Source organism: Biomphalaria glabrata, chromosome 17 (assembly GCF_947242115.1).
Source record: "Biomphalaria glabrata chromosome 17, xgBioGlab47.1, whole genome shotgun sequence".
Taxonomy (NCBI): domain Eukaryota; kingdom Metazoa; phylum Mollusca; class Gastropoda; family Planorbidae; genus Biomphalaria; species Biomphalaria glabrata.
In genome coordinates, this window is record NC_074727.1 from 13,379,254 (window position 1) to 13,399,728 (window position 20,475).

The window sequence follows — 20,475 nt, forward strand, 5'->3', positions numbered from 1 at the left end:
TTAAAAATCTTATGTCATGAAAATCTCCATCTGAACAATGTTAGAAATATTTTTGCATGTTGTAAATTTTCAAGTGTTAACAAAAAAAAAATCAAAATTTACCCTATCTACCTTACTGTATACCTGTCCAAACCCTAAATGTTGCAGACTCAGTTATGCATACATAATATTAAAGTACAAAGAAAATTATTTTGTACTATTTATTGCATTTGTTTTAACAGGTTATTCCCCCACCAGCAGTTTAGGATACACTCAAGTAACAACCAGTCTTTTCACTCCCATTTCTACCAATCTAGGATTAACTGCTCCACAACAGAATGGTTTTAGCAATGGACTTGGTGGATTGAGCTCTAACCCTCCTGGTACAATCGGTGAGTTTTTTTTCTTTCTGCTTTTGACCAAATTAAAGAATTATTTTAACACAGTAAGTACCAGTTAAAATCTGCCCACGAGAACATTTGTTTATAAGACTTAATTTGTAATTAGCTAGTCTGATTATCCAGATACATTACACATTTAATACTATCACCAGCTTAGATAAGATTGAGCTTAAGTCCAGTTAATATTTAAAAAAAAAAAAAAAAATTAAAATTAAAAGTAAGATCTTGTATTGAATTGGCTGCTTTACCTGTTTATAAATGATTAGCTACTTTTAATTTTCATGTTAACTAGAAAATTGTAGTATACTTAGGTTACATGAATAATTTTTTTGGTTGTACAGGCCAGAGACGAGAGTCCTTTGATATGAAACGCCAGCAACCTTTGCCAGGTCTCACTGGTTATTATGCACCTTTGCCAGGCATGGCTAGTTCTCCAGCTGGCAGTATAACTAGTATGATGACAGGGGCACAGTCGATGACACCACCGCCATCTTTGTCAGGATCTAATTCTAATCTTACACTAGGTATGTGTATATATAAATATATAAAGGTATTCATATCCAAACCATTTCATGTAGCAAATGTGCAAATAGTGTAAATACTTTTGCCATATACATTTTATATCCTCATCATTAAACTGCAAAAGTTGGGATTAGCCGACAGTCAGATGTTTTCAGCTATTGAACTACTAAGATTTAATAATAAGCCGAATTTAACCCTTTCATCACTATGCAGTGTCTACCAATAACTGTCCTATCCCTAACAAAAGCGGCATAACTCTGTATTTTTGACAACACATATTCTTTAAATATTCACAGAAAAAAAAACTAATGAAGCAAGTTAAGTCAAATTTTGAAAGATAGCAGACAAATGAATTAAGTTTAATATAAACCAAAAAATAATAAGACAAAAATGAAAAAAAAATGTTTATGGAACACTTCACATTAAGCATGACTTTTAAGTGTCAGTGAGTTATAAAATTTAGCAAAACATTCCCCTTTTTTGGCAGAGTTACATCTGTAAACAGTTTCATGTGCTCTGTTCCTTTTCCCAAACTGTTTGTTCTTCATACACCAATGGCAGGCATGTTTGTTTCCCACCATTCGAATGAGCCTTTGTTGAAGATCACTCATGCCAACTCCTTGAGTTGATGGTCGGAGATCACTCTGCTTCCTTATAAGAACGTTTCCCATTAGAAGGGCTGTGCTTATCTCAAGCCGAAATTCCAGATGTCCAATTTATAGGCTTTTGGGTCTGGGCCTGTGAGAGGTAGCATAAATTAGCCAGCTGTTGATGACTTGATTTTGACTTGAAAGTTGCCACCTGGTCCCAGAGGAGTAATTTCAGCGATACCTGAAGTCGTGTTGGTACTCAAAAGAGTGAAACATTTATCCTTCCAGGCTGTAGCAACAGGATTCCATTTCTGCCTAACCATGACATCACCTAAGTTTTTAATGCCTTGGATTTGAGATCAAGAGGCCAACTTTTTCTGTTAGGCGTTATTGTGGAACAGCAATAGATTTGCTGCCCTAAAGGTTCTCTGCTAACTGAACAGAGCTAAAATAATCAAAGAAGAAATGATGTCTTTCCAAAAAACTTTTTTCATCTAATTTATTCACTAAATAATTTCCAGTTCCATGAGGCATAGGATCCTCAACTTTACCAATATAAGTATTGAAATTTAACAAATACCCTGTAGATGCATCTGTTGTGCACCAGATCTTGATGCCCCAATGGTTAGGTTTCCCTCTGATGTACTGCTTCTACATGAGTCGCCCATTGAAAGGTATCATTTCCTCATCTATACTAATATTTTTACCAGCAGCAAATTTGGTAGTATTAGCCCTAATTAGGTCTAAAAAGGTCTCACTTTGTGTAATGGATCATGGCCAGGGTGACCTCAAGGTACAAATGGTTGTTGCATTGTTGAGGTGAAAATACTGTGAAAGTTTTTTCCAATCTTGTCTTTTCCAGCTGAGTTGTCCCAAAATTCCAAATTCTAGTCTTTACTAAGATTGGAACCTGAGACCCCTCAGTTTGGAGGCCTAGTACTTGACTACCCACACATCCATAATTGAGAGGGATTTGTGGAGAAACCTTAACACTGCAGTACAGCAAATAAAAGAGTGTTGTTTTTTTATTAGAATTATCATTTGTACTAAATTTTCTGTATAAAATGTGTCAGGTTTGAACATTGGAGGTCGACCATACTCAGCAGCTCCAGGTGCTGAAGCAGCTAAATTCAGAAATCCAGGACTGGTGTCACCTGCTAATGGATTTTTTGGAAATACTTTTTTTCAAAATAGGACTATGGCTTCTAGAAGGTACTATACAATTAGCCTAATATTGCTTAGATGATGTAATTTTGTAATGTCATAAATGTTTAACTCAAAATGTTAAAATTTCTATTAGTGCTAGCCTTTCTAAAGAAGTAACAGGACGAAGTCGCTTGCTGGAAGATTTCAGAAACAATCGTATTCCCAATTTGTCACTTAAAGATTTGGTGAATCATGTTGTTGAATTCTCCCAAGATCAGCATGGCTCAAGGTAAAGTCTAACTTGTTTAAATATAAAGTAAACTAAGCTAAATGTAATCCGACAATGCATTTAATAAATCTTAACCAATTCATTTATAGATTTATTCAACAAAAGCTTGAGCGAGCAACACCACAAGAAAAGAGTATGGTGTTTGGTGAAATCCTTTCAGCAGCATATTCTTTGATGACAGATGTATTTGGAAACTATGTTATTCAAAAGTTCTTTGAGTTTGGCACACCAGATCAGAAACAGACACTGGCTCAGCGAGTGAGGGGTCATGTTCTTCCTCTTGCACTTCAAATGTATGGTTGCAGGGTTATTCAAAAGGCCCTTGAGTCTATTCCAGCTGATATGCAGGTAAGTAATTTTATAGAGAATTTTAGCTGATGCAATTGATTTAAAACAAATGGAAATGGAGATTTAAAATGTTAAAATATGGTGGTAAACAATAAATTATAATTCATAGAAACATTTTCTGTTTCATTATTTACAAAATTCCTACACCTAATGATTGTTTCAATATAGTCACAATTGCGGAACAGTTTGCTGCTACTATTAGTTTTCAATTTTTTGCTCCGTAATGGTTAGACCTATGGAAAAACTAAAAGTATCTAGGCATTGCCCATCCATTTTCCGATAAAAATACTGTTTAGTTTTTCAACAGATATTTAAATTTTACATTCAAATCTACTGAGATATGGTCAGTCACAATTACGGAACAGGATTTTTTAAGAAGTCACAATTGCGGAACACGATAAAAATGTCGGAACAAAGCCTATATAAAGCATATATTTATTAGTCTTATATAATACTTGAACTCCTTATCCTTTACATTAATTTTAGTTTTATTAAAGCTAAAGACACATTGTCACTTTTTGATTATTTAACTCTTTAATTTAATTCACGTCACACTACCCTGATTTTCCTAACAAGGTTTTATTTTCCACTATTCTTTAATTATTTTTTGTTAAATTATTATATAGGCCTATATGATATTTTTAATATTATGATTTGTCCTCTTTTTGCTGCACGTCTGGTAATCATAACTTATATATTATATATAATATTATTCTCTAAATGTTTTTAAATTTATGTATACTAATACAAACTCATATTTAAATTCCGATAATTTAAATCACTATGTAAATATTAAGCTAAATGTGCAGGTCAAATAAATAACATCTATAGTGTTCCACAATTGTGACTATCTTGAAAAAGGTAAAAACTGGATGAAAACCTCCCAATTTTTTTTAAATTGAATTTTTGGTAGATAGCTATGAAATGAAGCTTTTCCACATCCATTTATAAACGGAAAAATAGGTGTATCATGCAGGTGATGTGTCATTATCTTTTTAAAAAGCCTTAAACGTGAAAAATAATGGACGATTCCACACCTGTCAACTTTAACCTGGAGTCAAAATTAATTTTCTGCTGTAAAAGGAAAACCCTTATATTGGAAATGTAGAGAAATGGACCATGCGCAGTACCGTTACAGTAGCCTAGCAGAAAATTTCAAAATAAATGAGATTTTAACTAATTTCGACGAGCTGTTCCGCAAACATGCCTGCTCTGCAATAGTGACTCTACTATACAGAATCCTAAAAATCATTTCATCTCCTCCCTGACCCGGTGTGTCATAAATTTACAAAGAAAATGAAATGATTGAGCTAGTAGTCTAGGTCTAGATATTAGATCTATTCTTAGAATCTAGAAAGTGCTAATGTTCCATTCAAATCCCTTTCTTTTCCCGACAATGGCTCTACTAGATCTAGTCTAGACTAGATCTATTCTAACACTAACTCAACTCTTACTCACACAACTGGTTTTTAAGTAATCTAAAAAGTATTTTTAAAAAAATGTTATGAAAGATCAAGACCAAAATGTAATTAACTTAGACACAGTAAGGCTAAGGCCTATATAAGGCTATAGATCTACTTATCACGTAGTCTAAATTAGTTTCTAGATCTAGAAGTAGGACTAGCACTAGATAACTAGAAGTAGAATCTAGAAATTCTATATCTATCTAGATTCTAGAAATAGACTTAGAAGGTGATCTCTATATTCTAGATTTCTATGTATCATGTAATAAATTAGTTCTTAATAAGTCTATAGATCTAGACATACATATTTAGATCTATAATATAATTGTTATAATTATAATCTGTGTTCTTAGACTGAGAGGACTTATTAGATATAGACATAGATCTAGACTAGTACTATTAGACTCTTAAATTATTTTAGATCTAGAACTAGAGATATCTAGAGTGACTAGAGTAGAGCCCTAGAAAAGGATAGATAATCAAGTAGATCTAGAATAATCTAGATCTAGCCAATAGATTTAGATCTAGTAGTAACAAATAAAAATAGATAGTAACATTTAAGTCTAGGTCATTAGAATACATTTTGGTTAGAATTCACCATATAGGAGTTAGAACTATTGATTTCAAACAAAGGACATAATTATGCATTAAAGGTTTTCTTACTTTTATTTATACTATTTACATCTAATTTATAAGAAGCAAACTAGTATTGTTATTAAAGTAATATAATTGAAGTTTTATGTATTGCGTACAGTAAGGCTGACAAACGTAAACGCGTGTATGTTCCACATTGGGACCCAAAATTCCACATTTTCAACCTGAGTGTTCCACATTCTTGGTCTTGGGGGTAGGCATGTCTGCATAAACTGTAGACCAGTATTGTTTGTGTAGTCTACTGATTTATCTTATCTTATGATACAGACGCTACTTCAAAAAAAGTTGATTACGTCCTATATTAACCAATGACCTAAATTCTGCCAAGTCACTGGCAAATGACTTTCGCTTATTTTTTCTAGCTGCAGTTAGATCAAGTGTCTAGATTCTAGATCTACATTAGAGCTAGTGAGGATAGTTCACACATAACCATGAAAAGTTAATTAAAGAGAGATATAGTACTATTATCTAGATTAATGTTGGAATAGTTAGAGGTAGTAAAGATAGTTTACAAATAACCATGAAAAGTCAGTAATTAAAGTGAGATCTAGATCTGGTTAAATCTAGTGTCTAGATCTTCAGTATATTTAGTTCACATATGATAGAAAAGTCAGTATTTGAGTGACTCAGCAGCAAGCATAAGCTATAGCACCTAAAAATGGTTCCAGGGATATTTTCAATCACTCAGAAGAAAGAGCAAAGAAAAAATTGCCTTATGTTTGTCTTTCTCAAATACTTTTGGGCCTTATTATATAAATCTGGACCTGCCTCTTTCAGCTATTCTGATTTTATTAGTTTTAATCAACCAAAAAAAAAATCTTTATTGAAGGGAAGAAAGACATTTATAATTAATTTAGGTCCTATTGTTAGATAGCTAGTTTAGTTAGTTGGGTTGCGCTAGAGCGACAGTGAACATACATTTTATAGTGACGACATAGACTATGGGTTAGAGATTAGCATAGACTTTTAGAAATCAGTTACTGCTAGACTCTTGAGGGTAAACATCGTTATTAGTGACGGACTAGACTGTGGCCCATTCTGTATTAAAAGCTATTTAAAGTTTCATCTTGAGTCAACTTGGTCATGTAGTCTTCGTTCTTGTTGGTACCTGTTTATTCATTAGCTTGCACCAAGAGCTCGCAATTGTAATACATCATACAAGGTACTCATGCACATAGTATAATTAAGTAACGTTAGAAATATTTCAAGTACATCTGATTTACACATGCATCCATTACACTATATTTTCCAATAGGTTTATCAAAAAGGGAAAAAACAATATAATGTAGGTCGACTGTTATACATAAACATTATTCAACTGGTTTTGTTTTTTTGAAAAGCATTCTTATTTTCCTTATGTTTCTGTCAATTTCATTATAACTTTCATGTAATTGGCTATAAACCCAAAGTGTATATTTTGTCTACTCTGCCTTAAAAATAACTTGAAAATCATTATTGAAAGTGGCGATTGAACCCTGCAAAATCATCCCTTCATTCTAGAGTTTCATAGATTTCTTTGCTAGTATAACATTTGTGTAAGTCCTCATAATATGCTAAAAGGCCTTCAATGACATGATGGTCAATCACCATGAGTTGAATTTAATAACAAGAATTAGATAATGTGTTGACAACCATTAAATCTAGCTTTTCAAACTTTCTGAGGACCAGTAAAGTGAAGTATCACTATTAATGCATTGTTAATAATCATGTTCTTTAAAGAAAGTCATTCAAATCACTACAATCAATACAAAGTGATTTTGAATCAAGCCAACTTTTATTATAGAAATGACATTTTGGTCTATGCATAATTATTTTACACAAGATTCTCACTCTGAGAATAATTTAAACTGGTTAACATTGTTCATATGCAAAGTATACATTATCACTTGAGGTTACTAACACTTGTACAAAACATTTTGAAGGCAGCACAAGTTTCTCAAAGAGACAGTATTGGGCTATGTTGTTTAGTCACTAGCAATGGCAACACAAGACCTGTAAACATTTTTAGCTGTTTTTCTGAGACTGCCTGTCCCTTAAAAATTTCTTTTCTAAAACCAAAAGCGTTTGTAGATTATGATAGGTGTTCTCAGTTGTAAAATGAAGTTACATGGCTTCAAACTCTGGTTTGACAGTACGACACTCCAAACTGACATTCAAATATTACTTCATTTCTCCCAATAACTCAGGGATCATTAATTAAAAATAATATACTTTATATTTCTGTTTATAAGATTGGTTACATCCACTCAAGATAAACTTAAGTGGAAAAATATAAATGGGGAATAATCGAAAGTATCAAAATAAGGGTCCTCTTGAGTACCACTTGGCAATGCTTGAAGTACCCTTTTTTTTTTCTTCTTGTTGACAAGGACAATTTTGACACCATCTTGCAGATTTTGTTAAAATGTTCAGACTATTAGAGATTAAACAACATTGAAATCTATGCTGTCTTCAGTATTAATACCACTACAGCATTCTTCCTATTAGCTTGTTAAGCTTAGGCTGCATGGGATGTAGGTTTTTATGTGAACAAAATGACAAGTTTAAAAAAAAATTATGAAAATATTTTTGTTTGAAAAATAGCTTAAAAGTAATAACCCTAATTTTAATTATGCAGTTTATAAATTTTTATTAAAAATTAAATTTTTGTGAAGTGCATTTGTCCCTGATATTGAGACATACACTGACTGTGATCAATCACTAATGAAGCTGCTTTGCAACAATTTTTAAGTTTCCTATCTGGACTGCATTCCTGGGCCCTTAGATAATGGGATCATGGGCTTATGTCATACAAAAGAATATTAAAGATTGAAAGGGGCTGTCTGAGGGGATACCATAGTTAATAAGGAGCTCCACTCATGACTAGTGGAGCTGGAGCACTGCTAGAACGTCTGTTCTAGATACACACCATTTTCCTGAAGTTCTTGGTTTTAAAGGCTCCTTCACTTAGCTATTTAGTCAGACAGCATCTCTTGGTCACACTGGCAGACAGGCACTAGAAGAGGCTATATTTTTTAGTAATGCCCATTGCTTCTATGTTTATTACAGATTGACTATAGCAGACTAATGTTTCACAATTTTCTTTTCAAGGTTGAAATAGTGAAAGAGCTAGATGGGCATGTGCTGAAATGTGTTAAGGATCAAAATGGAAATCATGTCGTACAGAAGTGTATTGAGTGTATTGATCCCAAGTATCTGCAGTTTATTATTGATGCTTTTAAAGGACAGGTATGGATCATTTGAATTATAACTCATGGAGGACAAGCTTTATAAATACATGGATGCAAGATGGCCGGCTATAGCCGGCATGCAGGCAAAAATCAAAGTAAAAAAAAAAAAAAAAAAAAAAAGCTTGCCGGCAAACACAGGTCTGACTGATTGCTGGTTGAGTATCGACTTTTTTCCACTTGCAATAACGGTTTGGTCTTTGAAACTAAAAATTAGTAAGTCGAATTCAAAGAAAGACAGGAAGTTACATTACTTAAGTTACGGCGCATGCGCTTATTTCGTACTTTCACTTTATATAAAAAAACAAACCAAAGTTAGAAACAAATCCGTAAGGCCAAGGCCTAAGACGCCGAAGTCTAAGTTAGTAAGTAGATCTTTTTCTAAGTTCGATCTGCAGGCAAAAGAACTTGTCTTCTTTAAAACAAAAAATTGAAACCAGACCTAGAGGCTAGATCTATTTCTACATTTTAAAATGATTTTTAGAAGTTGAACATGAACATATTTTTTACCCAAAAAAGCGAAATTACTTTAGGGCCGTAGCATCGCCACTGACCCATAGCCATTGGCATATGATTATGATTTATTGATTGTTTAAGATCTAGTATGATATGGTGTATTACTAGATAATAGCTAGATGATAGATTGATATCAATGAGTATGTATTAACTACTAGATCTAATTAGATCTAGATAATTAGAATAATAAGTTGAATCTAGCTCTAGGTATAGGTCAGCTAGGTCTAGTACCTGGGCAGAAGTAGCATAGATAGTAATAATTAATAGTATTATACAAAATAATTATTAGATCTGTCTAGATATAGAAGACTAGATCTATAGATCTAATTAAAGAAACAACTTATTTTAAAAAGGCTAGTAGGTCTAGATGATTCTAGTCTAGCTACTATAACTTATGACTTGTATAACTAAGCTAGGGCTAGACTTCTAGCATTACTAGATGAGTGACAATTCACTAGATCTAGTATTAGTAGTAGTATATAGAGATCTAACTTCAAGATCTAGAGTATATAACACAAAGTGTAGCTACTTTAGTTTTAGACTTTAGGCTAGACCTAGTTAACTAGTACTAGTAGTAGCTCTAGTTCTAGCTAGAAAGGTCGAAAGTCTAGACTTAACTGACTTAAGACTCAGAGACTATTGTGAGTATGTCTAGATCTCTACTTAATAGTTTCTTTACTAGACCTAGATTAAGATATATTGAATTTTAGATACATGTACATTGATGGATCTACTTTGTTACTATTATCATAGAATATGAATGACATCTTGACTAGATCTAGACAATCTAGCAAATCTATGCTACCATTAGTTAGAAGATCCAGTTAACTAATACTAAATTTGAATAATTTGATAAGATCTACTGACTACTCTGTCAGCCAATAAATATTTATAGATCTATTATATCTTTTATTTGAAATAGCTAACTTTTAACATAGGTGCTACAAAGTTTGATTATACTAATATTGTAGTAGTAGGCCTGTCAATGTGCATATAGAGAAAAAAATGAAATGTTCAAACATACATTTATATAGATTACTAGTCATATATTGCCCGTGGGTTTTTTGTTTGCCTATAACTGTTGATGAGTCACTGAGAGTGGTTTGTAAACAATTAAACGAAATAGTAATGTTATAAGTAAAATGTAAAAATAGTATGCATGAATGGTGCTATCAAAATAGCTAATCGACTTAAATCCATTTTTTTCAAATAAAAACATTTGCTTGTAGGCCTACATATATTTGATTAAAATTAAATGAATAGAATTAATTTTGTATGTTCATCTGTTAAAGAATAAAGTAGATCTTGAGTTAGACATAGTCATAGATCTAGATCTAGAGCAGTGATTCCCAAAGTGGTCTATATAGACCCCCAGGTGTCTACGAAGACCTCCAAGGGGTCTACGAAAGTGAAAAAATAAATTGGGTGTCTATGAGATTTGCACGGGGGTCTACGATAATAGATTTCATTTAAGCAGGGCGAGTTACTTAATTTTCACATTCCATTTATGTAATTATTTCATACACTAATATATGATTTGTACCTTCGTTAATCCTTTAAATATTTATCCTGCTATTCAAACGAAAAAGTGTTGTATTTTATTTCAATACTTATTTAAATGGCTTAATTTTGTCTACATGTAACTAATATTTGGAAAAAAAAAAAAGGAATGTAGACAGTACAGCATTAATTATTTAAAATTGGGATTCGTTCCTTCCTTGTCAAACATACAGTTGCCTAAGTGACTTTTTAATGACGATATGAGACCAGTTACGCTGGAGGATCATCTGAGACAATGCCACCCTGACAAAAATTAAGATTTGAAAAACTTTCGAACACTCAAAAGTTCAGAATAGACCAACAAAATCTCTGTTCGACATCATATAGAGAAGATGACGGTTTGTGAGCATCTTACAAGATTTCTTTACGTATAGCAAAATACGGAAAACATCAAAGGTCAAACATTGATTTTTACCATTCATTTTACACTTAAACCTACATCTGTAATTATCAAAAGAATTTCTTTAAGTGACAATACAGTTCAAGTTAGCTTCGGTGGAATGAGTTATAAAATTAAAAGCTTCTTATGTTAATCTTTGCAAAAGATAGAAATATAGTTTGGTCTGACGAGGTGTAGCGCTGTATGCTACAAACTGTCTAATGGTCACCATCTTATCTCATCTATGCATGTGGTCCTTTCTGGGCGTAGGCCACCAACCAGCTTCCTCCAGGCATCTCGGTTCTGGGCGAGTCTCTCCAACTGTCCCCACGTCTTGCCCATCTGCTTGGCATCTTCTTCCAAATCCTGGTGCCATGGTAACGCTCGAGCATCCTTCCATCATCATTTAATGTTAGAAAGACTACTTCAAAGAACAACAAATTCGTATATGAAACATAATATCCCTAGTTGTATAGTTTTAAATTACTTGTTCACTCTTTAACTCACTACAGTTAGAAATTTGTTTTAAAAAAATGTTGATGAATTTGCAAAAATTTGCAAGTTGAGCAGGGGGTCTACAGAAAACTTGGCAAGGGGGTCTACAAGACAAAAAAGTTTGGGAACCAATGATCTTGAGTAATCTAGAGTTAAATATTGGCTTGGATAGAGTTCATTTTGCATGTGCGCATGCGGGACCTTTTTAATTAGATGTAGGCGTATGAATGAAACTATTAGCAGCTTTAGGGCGAATGAATGCATAAAAAATGCTTTAGACAAAAATTTGAATGTTAATTTGATTAAAATATGAAATGGACGGACTATAATTAGTATGTTCATGTGTTAAAGTATTATAGTCCATTCATTTCATATTTTGATCAAATTAACATTCAAATTTGTTTTGTCTAAAGCATTTTTAATACATTCGTTTAGGAAAGCTGCGAAGTCGAGTTGAGATAGGCCTATATTCATTCAGGAATTGCGTAATAAAAATTATTTCGTTTAATTGTATACTTTTCAATCAAATGCATTTAACAAAGCTTTTCTCTCTTTTCGTTTTTAATAGATATGTATGTATCGGCTTCGGGTAAACCCATTTTCGCAAAACTAATTTTATTTTCGTAGCGAAAGAGAAAAAACTTGAAAGGATCATTAGCTAAGTTTAACATACATCTAAATCCAATCCACTAGATTAGTAAACACAAACTTAGACCCGCAGGCCGCGGGTAATGTCAGGCTAGTATATATATATATATATATATTGCAAAAGTAGCGGTAAATGTTTTTATGTTGTGAACATATAAGAGGCATCATGTTTGCAGGTTTTTTTTTTTTGCCATTGCGACCTCCCCCCCCCCCCTCCCCTTTTGCAGGCAAAATGGGCCTCCGTTGCTTGCGTCCATGTAAATAGCACATATTCAGATAATTTGAAACTTTACTTAGTATTTTTAATATTTTTAAAGTAGCATAATCAAGGTTCATTCTCTACAGGTTTACAGCCTTTCCACACATCCATATGGCTGCAGGGTTATCCAGCGTATATTAGAGCACTGTACAGCAGAACAAACATCACCAGTTCTGGAAGAACTTCATGAACACACTGAGCGTTTAGTTCAGGATCAGTATGGCAATTACGTTATCCAGCATGTGTTGGAACATGGCAGAATGGAAGATAAAAGTAAAATAGTCAATACCATTCGAGGCAAGGTACTCCTTCTGAGTCAGCATAAATTTGCCAGGTAACTTTTGGTTATTACCTAAAAAAAAATTTTTAATGGTATCTCTTGGTAGTTAGAACATCTTGATTTAGTAATTTATATTTAGTAAATTGTACAATAGCTGTAAAATTGCATTACATGATGAATGAAAACGGTTTGGGACAGACATTACAATTTTTCTTTTTCAGTAATGTTGTGGAGAAATGTGTGTCTCACTCCTCCAGACAAGAACGAGCCATGCTAATTGAAGAAGTGTGCAACATGAGTGATGGCTATGGGTATGTTTGAGCAACCAAAGTCATTGTTTATGAAACATGAGATAAGTAGTATACATGCCTGCAGTTCCACATAAAACACTCAGGTTCCGCATTGGCACTTTTTTTTTTTTTATTCAATTCCGATTTATGATTTTAAAAAATGCTAATAGTTTTGTAATGATGCAAAATGAAAATACTGAAAGCGCAAAATACATTTATTTTGTTTAGTTTTTCCCCTGGGGTGGCCTAGATTTGGTTTAACTAATACTGTCTAGATCTAGTATGCGCTAATGCTTCATTTATTTAATTGGGATTGATTATCCAACAATGCACATTGGTTTCAATGATAATAGAAGGACAAGGATTATACTAGATTTATGAACATTCGAGTCTATATAGTTTCAGACATCTATATCTTAATTTAAATCTAGTGTTAGATCTAGACCCAACTTGAGATCTAGATCGACTAGATTTAGTTACTAGTTTATTAGATAATCTAGATTTTAGGTTATTAGGCCTATCTGTTAAACTATAATCACTTAAGATTCTAGACCTAGAATTCTTGATGCGTGTATCTCTTGATCTCACTAAAGTCTAAAGTAAGACTTTGCTATTTATATGACAGATAGTCATGTTTCTATGGCCTACGGTTAACGAGGGTTAGGGCAAGCACAACGACCAACCTCTCTCTTACTTTTCCCCAACTGTCAGGTACCCATTAAAGTGGGTGGATTCAGAGGCGCCCAAAGATCCAGAAATAAAAAATCCCTGTCTTCATCAGGATTCTAATTCGGGACCCTGGTTTGGTAGCCAAGAGCTTTACCGCTCAGCCACTGTGCCTTTTAATCAAGTAGATCATTGTAAATGCTAGAAGATTTAGAATGAGATTCTAGATCTAGAGATCAAGATTAGTAGTACTACAGGTTAAGACTTTAATAATAAAGTCTAGATCTAATATTATTAGAATATGTGATTATATAACTAAACTGCTTAAAAATTAGATGTATAATAAATTTTAAAATTAAAGATACTATAAATCTTGATTTACAATGAATCTTTAATCTATTCAAGTAAGAATATCTAAATCTATCTCTGTAATGTAAATCTTAGATCTAGACTAGACCTATAAACTATTACAATCTATATTATATATAGTGTTTTTTTTTTTGTTTTTTTTTAACTATTACTTTAGGCAGTCAAACTGAAAACTCATCCTATAGATTTAGATTCCAGCATAAGACACATTTCTATAGTTCACATTTGTACCATTTATCTGTCATAAATAATAAGCAGACTAGCTATTTTATTTATGAAATAATTGAATTCGCCACATGGTTGCCAAAAATATTGCTCTTTGGGGCTCAAATTTCATAAGTTTCAACCTCATTCTGTATCTTGGGAGTTGGCATAAGTCTTCCATTGTATGAGAAATACATTTTTCTTTTACTGTACGATACATTGGGCTGATGTAAATTTTTTTTTTTACAGCCACCACTCAGCTTTATATTCCATGATGAAAGATCAATTTGCAAACTATGTGGTCCAGAAAATGATAGATGTAGCTGAACCACCACAGAGAAAAGTGCTGATGCACAAGATAAGACCTCACATTGCCACCTTGAGAAAATATACATATGGCAAGCATATCTTGGCTAAGCTAGAAAAATTCTTTATGAAGAATGGCCCTGACATGAATCCAATCAGTAAGTTTTTTTTCTCTGTCTTTGTCATTTTAATTACCAATATTGTTCTGTTATTCCTGATAAGTACCTAAAGATTTTACTAAATAATAAATTAATAGTAAATGGACATGTGCATTTTACTTTCAGCTGGAATATCTACCAATGGGGCAATGTGAAGAAACAGATTTCTTTAATGTCACTAACACTATAGCTGAGTAACACCATAGCAATGCTTAGCTACAGACAATATGAAAAAAGTGCAACAAATGAATAATCTTACACCAGATTTGAGTCAATGAACCTCAATATTGTCACATCAATGGTGTTAATAATAATATCTATAGACACTTTTTAAAAAAAAAATAGATATAGGCATTAAACAATTGTTACATATTGATGTATATTAAAAAAAAATATATGTGTGTATGCCGAATGTTAAATAAACATTTTTTTTTTTAATTCAAAAAAGTATTTGTTGATGTAAACTATTGTAGTTAGAGTGTGTTTTAAAGTATTTGTATTTAGCTTGATATTTTCTTATGTATTTGGACTCCATGTTAAGTCTAGTTGATATATTTTGTTGATGTATAAAAACTCGAGCCCCTTACCCTTTGTTCAGCTTTGTGTATAAACCTGTATTTATGTATAAACACTCTTGTTAGACAAGGTATTTGTGTGTACAGTAGTTTTCAATGTGTACATACATTTTTTTTTTCCTTTACAAGCGTCTTTTGTCTCTGGTTGTGAAAGTGATCAGCATAAACATTTGAATCATTCATGTTTTAGTTCAAATTTAAACTTGATAGACTCCAAAGATTTGATGAATCCACATTTACTTAGTAAAGGTTGCATTAGGTGACACTAAAATTCTAGTAATATTGTGGCATGAATCCAATGTTTCAGTATTTTGTGTGTTTTGAAAGAGCTGTTCAAATGTTATTTTTATTTTAATCTATTATGTAATCAATTTTATCTAACATTATTTCATAGGCTTTGTCCCTATTGTGCATGTCAATATTACAGCAGACACTATTGCTTCAATTACAAATCTATATTCATACAAATTTATCTTCATTATTTACATTTAAAAATCAATTTATTGAAGAGAATATAGTCTTCACCATATTTTTTTGTTGTTGTTGCCTTTTCACATCTGCATTAATTCCACACAATTTTGTTTCTAACCTCTAAATGAACTTAAGTCTAGCTATTTTCTTAGTGATGGGGATTTTTGTTTTCTGGTGTTGGGAATTTTTCACTTTCAGTGTCATTTAATGTATTTTTTTTTCTTTTCTGGTTTGAACATTTATAATTTTCTTAGTAGTTTGTAAGACTGTGTATATAATTGTATTTTCTTCACCCACTTTCAATTGGATTTACTGCCAGGATAGGAATATTTATGTTGTGTCTGTGCATCCCTTTCCTTAGTACACAATGTTTATTACTTGATGTAATCAGAAACAAAACAAAATCTCTTATATATAAGTATATATAGAGGCTTATACATACATATATAAAATATATTTATATATATATTCATTATTGAACACAATTTTGTTTGTTTAGTGTAGATATTATTCCTAATGTTTTGTATACAAGCTATATTTAACTGTTGTCTGCATTCAAATGTTTTTATTTTGTCATCAGTTTCTTCTGAATATTGTGCCTTTGTGTAGTTACAGCTTAGTTGTTCATCAACTGGTTAGAGTGTGCATTTATACATTGCAGTGGGAACATGTCTTATTCTGTCATGGTTTCTATTCATCAGTTGTTTTTTTTTCCCTGTCATTGTCTTCAGGAAATAGTTAAAAAGTTCCAGGTAAACTGTGTGATCCACATCTCTTAAGCAATAAACCTATTGTCAATGGTGGAAGTATGCAGTCTCATTGTCTACAGTTAAGAGCTTTGATGTTACTTATATTTGGTCACTTAGCTAAAGGTGATGTTCACAAGTTTGAACTATGTTATTGACTACTGACATTTATTTTTTTTAATTTTTTATTTTGCTTTCTATTGCTTTTCATACTAAACAGATTTCAGCACCCCGATATATATATATATATTTTAAATTTCTTTATTGAACTCATTGCTTGTAAAGTAAATCACTAAGAGACCTGCATATAAATGTAGCCACTTAAAAAGTTACTGAACATACTTCATTGCAGCCTGTACATGAACTCATCATACCTAATAGTAGTTTTGTAAATGAATCCTCTCCTTGTCAGTATCAGTAAGGAATTCAATTGTCTCATTGTAAGTAGGTCCATTGCTTAACCAATTGTAACATTGCTGTAATAAGGAAGCCATTCCAGTTGTTTATATTTTTTTGAACTTACATCTCTTGAGATGAATCTAATGCAGGTCATAAGTGAAACATAAATTATGTACAGTGTTCAAAATTGTATTTTTCTTTAGGATCTGCTGTAATTTAAATTCACTTGGAGTTCAAAATTTTGTTTTTGTTGCAGTAGTTTACATTTGACAAAGTTTGTTAGTTTCTATACAGTAACATTTGATCTTGCACAACAGTTAATCATTGTAAGAATCATTGGCATTGTAGAATAAACCATTATCATGGCCTTTATGACCTGTATTGAATTCTTTCTTTTAATGTATGACAAGGTGTGGAAACTAACAGATGATTTGCTGGGTCAAATTTCGTGTTTAAAAGCTTCTGGACTTTTTACCATCTTCCTATTTAATAGATATGGAGCTTTCATAAAAAAAAAATTAATGTATTGTAAGTTTTAAAATAGTTAAATATTAAGTATATATATGTATACACACACACATATATGAAGGATTTTTTAAATTTATATTTAGCCCTAGTCTTGTTCTTAACGGACAAAGTTACAACTCCAATGATTAGGTGATTTTATTTCCAGTGTCATCTGTCGGTTATCACACAGGATGTCATTGAAACCCTGAAAACTGAAGTCATATGCTGGCCTATGCAAACGTGTACATTTCTTTTAAAGTTTGTAAGTACAATACCAGGCCCAATTCTGTCTGATAGTCCTTAATGTAACTAGCACTGTAAATAGAATTTTTTTTTTTTTTTTTTTTTGCAAACTGTACAAATGAAAATAGCTTTATTTTAAATTTCCAGCATAAACTGGATTGGACCAGATGATTCTTGTATTTGTCAGATGTAAACATTTCCCGCTTTTGTTGAAATCAATGTGAATACACATTTTTAATGAGGGAAATACTTCTTATTGATTCTAGCTTATGGTTATGATAATAGCTTTTGTATGAGTGCAGGGTTTATGGTCATGATTTTATGTTTTAAGTACATTTGAAAGTGGAGTCCAAATATCAACTTAGCCATCCAGCTAGTGGGAGTCCTACCTAGTCAAGACATCAAAACATTCCAAGAGATTATAATTATACATCTTTTTTTTAAATTAAACACTTGTGTGCATGTAAGGAACTACTAACTTAAATAGCAAGCCTTTGATTCATCAAGAAATGAAAGCATTGATATTAACAAGTGCATAATAGATGTATCTGAAACTACTGTAAGACATTTAGTGAGCTCAATTTGTGTAAATAATAAGAGCTTCACTTTACTCAAATCTTGTATAAAGTTTCTGACTGCAACATGTACATCTTTATATGACAATGTAAATAATAGAGTAGATAACAAACTCTGGCCTAGTGTAAAATAGAGTATTTATTATTTTTTTTGTTGGATTATTGAGTCAATTCTTGCACTGTTCATAGTATTGGACCACTTGTACAATAAGTAACCATCAAATGTGAATAGTTTCACTTCCATCCACTTCTTTCAATTTGTCAACTAAAAGAAAAAAAAAAACAGATCTTGTAAAAATTGTACATCTCAACCACACACCATTTGCCGTGTATAAACAAAAAGTATATATATTATATATTTATAACTATACTCTCAATTAATATATTTAAAGTGAAGCCATTACATATTAAGATGAGTAGATGATTATAAATACTGTACATGTATAAAGGAGCAGTTGTTACATGGTGTTCACCAACCTTGTTAATGTGAGTAGTGCAAGGTACCAACAGCTGGGCTGTCTTTTTTTGTTTGCATTTCTGCCATCTCTGTATATAACTGGTTCTAATGTGCTAGTGAACAATCTCTGAATGTTTAATGTGTGTGACAGGGTGCTGCACTCCTGTGGTTGTGACTCATGGGAGAAGCTAAAGTATTGACTTGTTGTCCTGGACTTGACCTCCCTGTCTTTACTCTCCTCAAAGTTACACAAATGTAAAATCATGACCTGTTAGCTCGAATACACATTTTCTAATAAGCTTTTTAGTTTTGGTATGGCTTAACATATTATTCAGACTAAATTTTTTTTTCTTCATGCATTTATGAAAACAATTCAACCCCACAAATGCTAACAAGTTAGTATTGGGCAAGTCATTGGAGGTAATGAACTTTATACCAGAGGATTTATTTTCAATTTTGCAGACTTTTTTTTTTATAGAAGCATTTGATTAAATTGTAGTTTTGTTTTTAAAGAAGTACAGGTGCTTGACCATGCACTTTATTACTGGACTAACTGGTTTCACTGCTTCATCATTAGCAATTTCACAAGCAGTGAATTGTTGTTTTTAGTTTGCCATGAATCACTTTATAATAATCAAATTTGTTTATAAGGCACACAAATTGTTGCCAGTAAGAATGAATTTTTTTTTGATGGTTTAAGCTCTTTGATTAGTTTCTTTGTTAAAGTTTTCACGTTCAGTGTTAGTTTTGTTTTGGGTGCAACATCTTCATTCTGTGTCACTTCTCTAGGGACTTTTATTCAGTATCGTGTTAGGTTTGTTGTGTAGCCACCATTTAGCTCTGATCAAAGTTGTTAGAAATCCACAATTCTCCTGTATGTCCATCATGTTTTGAGGTATCTGTAAAACTATCAAACACTTCATACCCGACAAGGCAAAACAGTATTGTAGGCAACTCTCTTGTGCTTTGTATTGCCCTCTCTCCCTTCAATATATGTACATAACTGCGTGGGTTTTCTAGTTGCTCTATAATATACTTGTATACATTATTTTCCCTAATGAAAATATCGCATCAAAGAACACTTTGAACTTATTATATGAGGTGTTTTTTTTTTTTTTTTAAATTCCTATAAATTTTTCAGATTGCACTGTTTTCAACCAAATTCATATGGGACAACTCGTTGTGAACATACTTTGTATAGCAAGATTCACATTTGATCAGAATAAAATGTTTTCATATGAATGCATTGCTTGAGTTATCTTTGTGTGTAGAAACATTTTCATTAGCATTCACCATACGCTGCTCCACAATGGTGGGAAATGAAATAAGAAATGGAGCTGGTCGGAAACAAACCTGATACAAAAGTTCTTCAAAGTTGGTGTTGGCGAAATAAACATTTTAATTCTAGTGAGCTCGCTTCTGAGTACAAAAATAAGCGTTTTATTTTGTGTGTGTGTGTTGTTTTTTTTTAAGTTCGGGAATTCATCTTTTATCATTTATGCAACTACAATCGGGGAATGACTATTTTCATTTTTTAGTTCTTATGCACATAAAAGATTATGATTTGATAAACAAGCTAGTAAGCTTTTTTCTTTAAATTATAATGTATCTAGAATAAACCAGTAAACAAAAATGTGTTATGTTAATTTTAAAGTTATGCTAACATTTAAATAGAACATTTTTTTTTTCTATAAAGAGAAGCCCGCCAATATACAGTTACTTATCATTCCATGAGATTTTTGATTCAACAAAA

The 20,475-nt window shown here is 32.1% G+C and overlaps 1 protein-coding gene across 7 annotated transcripts in view; it reads left to right on the plus strand.

Annotated features, from left to right (window-relative positions):
* LOC106055561 (pumilio homolog 2-like) overlaps positions 1-19,964 on the plus strand; it is a 46,629-nt gene extending 26,665 nt beyond the window's left edge. For 6 of the 7 annotated variants that reach the window (XM_013211859.2, XM_013211860.2, XM_056015007.1 and 3 more), the window contains 10 exons: positions 222-371; positions 722-904; positions 2,566-2,704; positions 2,793-2,927; positions 3,017-3,275; positions 8,483-8,620; positions 12,563-12,810; positions 12,978-13,067; positions 14,535-14,749; positions 14,876-19,964. In XM_013211859.2, the coding sequence (XP_013067313.1) occupies positions 222-371; positions 722-904; positions 2,566-2,704; positions 2,793-2,927; positions 3,017-3,275; positions 8,483-8,620; positions 12,563-12,810; positions 12,978-13,067; positions 14,535-14,749; positions 14,876-14,904 (1,586 nt within the window). In that variant the 3' untranslated portion in view covers positions 14,905-19,964. The remainder of the gene's footprint in view (positions 1-221; positions 372-721; positions 905-2,565; positions 2,705-2,792; positions 2,928-3,016; positions 3,276-8,482; positions 8,621-12,562; positions 12,811-12,977; positions 13,068-14,534; positions 14,750-14,875) is intronic. The other variant, XM_056015006.1, reaches the window with a different exon arrangement.
* The last annotated feature ends 511 nt before the right edge of the window (positions 19,965-20,475 follow it).